This window comes from Drosophila miranda (genome assembly GCF_003369915.1).
Source record: "Drosophila miranda strain MSH22 chromosome Y unlocalized genomic scaffold, D.miranda_PacBio2.1 Contig_Y2_pilon, whole genome shotgun sequence".
Taxonomy (NCBI): domain Eukaryota; kingdom Metazoa; phylum Arthropoda; class Insecta; order Diptera; family Drosophilidae; genus Drosophila; species Drosophila miranda.
Window position 1 is genome coordinate 17,728,037 of NW_022881614.1, and position 3,486 is coordinate 17,731,522.

The 3,486-nt window shown below is 41.2% G+C and overlaps 1 protein-coding gene across 1 annotated transcript; it reads left to right on the plus strand.

The window, feature by feature from the left end:
* The first annotated feature begins 643 nt into the window (after window positions 1-643).
* On the plus strand, window positions 644-1,527 carry LOC117193132. The gene is made up of 2 exons (XM_033397864.1): window positions 644-1,045; window positions 1,118-1,527. The coding sequence occupies exons 1-2, from the start codon at window positions 973-975 to the stop codon at window positions 1,378-1,380; spliced, it is 336 nt and encodes a 111-aa protein (XP_033253755.1). The 5' UTR covers window positions 644-972; the 3' UTR covers window positions 1,381-1,527.
* Window positions 1,528-3,486: the final 1,959 nt, after the last annotated feature.

Genomic DNA, 3,486 nt, shown 5'->3' on the forward strand with positions numbered 1-3,486 from the left:
AATAAATCAAAACAAAGACACAACAATGTTGTATGATATTTAGGCAAAGGGCGGAGAATGCGGGAGCAAGAAAAAAACACAACCGGCTTAAGCAAGAGCTAGAAGCGACATATCCTCCTTTGAGGAGCATAGTATTGTGCGGCTGGCCAGTGAGGCCGGCCAAGTGATGCATATACCTGTCAATGTTGCCAACGCTCGGACCGGACGGTTCCAGCGGAGGCAATGGGACACCATTGAGGGCTGCAACCAGCTTCTGGCGCAGACCCTTCACGTACGCCTCCAGTCGCACATTCTCCTCCTTCAGTTCGGCCACCTCGCCCATCACCTTGGCATAGCCAACCTTGGTGTTGTCCACGTGCTGCTCCAGCACCGCATTTAAATGTACCACCTTAAATGTACGCTATAATTTAGAATTTAACCTTTTTGAAACAACCACAAAAACACAACTATCAAACAAAACTATTTTCTATTTAAGTTTTAATTTATTTTTGATTAACTTTTTTTTGCTGTTCCTAAGAAACAAATCAAAAAAACAAAACACATTAAGAAGAAAAAGGCTTAAGTTCATTAAAGAAGAAGTAAAATGACGAGACGACCATTTTGTTCAATAATAAAAGAAGAAACAACAAGTTTTATTTGCTGCAATAAGACTGTACACATAGATGAATACATATATCATTTTTATTACTTTCGATTTTATTATTATTTTTCTAACATACATACTGCTCCCCTTCGAAGAATATGTTCTATTATTTAGGAAGGCCTTATTTTCAAAAGAATTTTTGTGTTGAGCTAAGCAAGACTCACACTTTTTATAGTCAATTCCCCAGCATGAAAACCCAATAGGCAGCCTACTTAATCGTTACAATACATAGTAAGCCTGACCAAAAAAGTCAGTGGACGGCTGCCTCGCCCCAACAGATTTTATTTCTCCCGTAAAATACGAGTAAAGTGAAACCTACAAATTAAATCATGATTTACGGCATGCTGGTGACACTCTCGATGGCAATCTATACTACGGTGGCCACCCTTTGGCAGGTTCAACGTGAGTGTAGAAGAGGAAAGATGATTTGGTTCGAGCGTATGAGCTGTATGACTGTCTGATCTGATCCCACAGAGATCCTAATCAATTGGATGATGTCGTTTAGTCTTTTCATTTTGGGTCTGTTCTGCAAGCCGTATTTGATAGTTCCCCTGTTGGCAGCTGGGTTCTTCATGGTGCGCCGGATCTTGCTACGGCGGGCAAAGCGGACCCAAGCCTGGAAATCGCCGGGTAACAACGAGTCTGGGTCGTCCAGGCATTACTCCATTAAAACCCCACCATCACTCGACACGGAGAGCTCCCTGTCCAATAGCGTCGGTGACACATCCCAGAAGTAGTCGAGCAACGGATAATCACGATTCACAAGGGTTTATAAACATACATACGTCTGAAATACTACATACACATTCCATGAGAACACTCATACATGTGCACGGGTGTGGATGGATCCTAAGACTAAAGCAATTAAAAAATACTGCACTGTACCATCGTTTCATCCAAAAGATTACTAGGACTTGAGCAGAGTGGGGATGTCTACTTTGCGCAGAGCGTCTCTTGCTTTTTTTTTATTTATTTATTTATTAAATTAACAAATTTACTGTTAATAATGGTACTTAGTTACTAAAGGCGGAAAAAGATCAGTTAAACATTAGCTAAATTTAAATGATTATAAATATTGCATGCAATTAGTTTAAGAGACAGTTCAGGGGATAGGGTTTGACAGAGGGAGTTATAATTATGGCATAAAACCCTAAAAGGTTCATGATCAGCATAATTAGACCTACATATGGGTAGACGGATAGGCCTAAAAGTACGGGTAGGTCTGGATGGAACGGCCAAGTTAATCTGACCCAAGAGAGTTTGGGAGTCAACAGTCCCAAGAAGGAGCTTGTGCACGAACATTACGCCATTGCATATTCTGCGATGGTGCAACGACGGCAGGTCAATAAGATTTAGCCTAGACCGGTAGGGTGGCAAGATTCTACCCGAGTCCCAGTTAAAGTTCCGAAGGGCAAAAATTAAAAATTGCTTTTGCACGGATTCAATAACAGCCTGCTGCTCTTTATACTGCGGGCTCCACACACAAGAACAATACTCCAATATAGGACGTACTAACGAGATGTACAGTTGTTTCGTAACGTACGGGTCGTCAAACTCCTTGGACCAACGCTTGATGAACGCTAAAACACCCTTAGCTTTATTTACAGTTGCAGCTATATGGGTGTTGAAACACATCTTATGATTAAAAAGGACTCCGAGGTCATTTGAACTCGAAATTCGCTCAAGGACATGATTTCCTAGAACATATGAGACAAGATGAGGAGCGCGACGGTAAAATGTCATAAGTTTGCATTTGGAAAGGTTCAGAAAAAGAAGATTAGTTGAACACCACAATAGTAGTTCACTTAGATCCAGTTGAAGGCTTGTGTGCAAATACCAATCAGAGTAAGAAAGACAGATTTTGACATCATCAGCATACATTAGTGTAGTAGAGTATGTTATAACTTGAGGAAGGTCGTTCACAAATAAAATAAACAGAAGCGGGCCCAGATGACTTCCCTGTGGCACACCTGAAGTAACATTAACAGTATTTGACAACACGTTAGAAAACAAAACACGTTGAGTACGGTTAGAGAGATAGGACAAAATCCAATCTAGAAGATTCGTTGGGAACCCTAATAAAGAGAGATTTTGAATAAGCAGAGCATGGTTCACAGAATCGAATGCCTTGCTGAAGTCCGTAAAAACTACATCCGTCTGCAAACCAATTTGAAAACCCCGGTGGATTAGGTTAGAAAACTCAAGAAGGTTAGTCGATGTTGAACGATGTCTGAAAAAACCGTGTTGCGACGGAGATATCAAGCTGCAACAAAGATGTTGCAGTTGCCGGGTGACCAGGAACTCAAGAAGCTTCGGGATGGCGGAAAGCTTTGCGATACCACGATAGTTTTCAATGTTAGATCTTGAACCTTTTTTGTGAAGCGGAATGATGTAGGACTCATTCCAAATTACTGGGAGACAAGACTGTTCCAAGGAGAGGTTGAAGAGAAAGGTCAAGGGTTTGCAAAGGGACTGGGCACAGTGTTTTAAGATGCAACTTGGTACCTTATCTGGACCCGCAGAAAACGATATGTCCATAGATGACGAACCTTCCAGAACAACGCTTTCCTCGAAAAAGGGCAGAAAAATGCTGTTAGCTTGAGGTAGCTGGTACGGATACGGAGAGGATGCGTTGTAAATATGAGACGAGTACGTTGTTTCGAAAAAGTTAGCGAATACATTTGCAATACCAACAGCAGAAGCTTCTGTTTTGTTCTGGTAATGAAGGGACGGAGGAAAAACGTTTGACTTGCGCTTAGAATTAACGAACGAATATAATTTTTTACGAAAGTTACTACTACATTGTGAAAGGTAATGATTATAACACTGACTATTGACGGCAA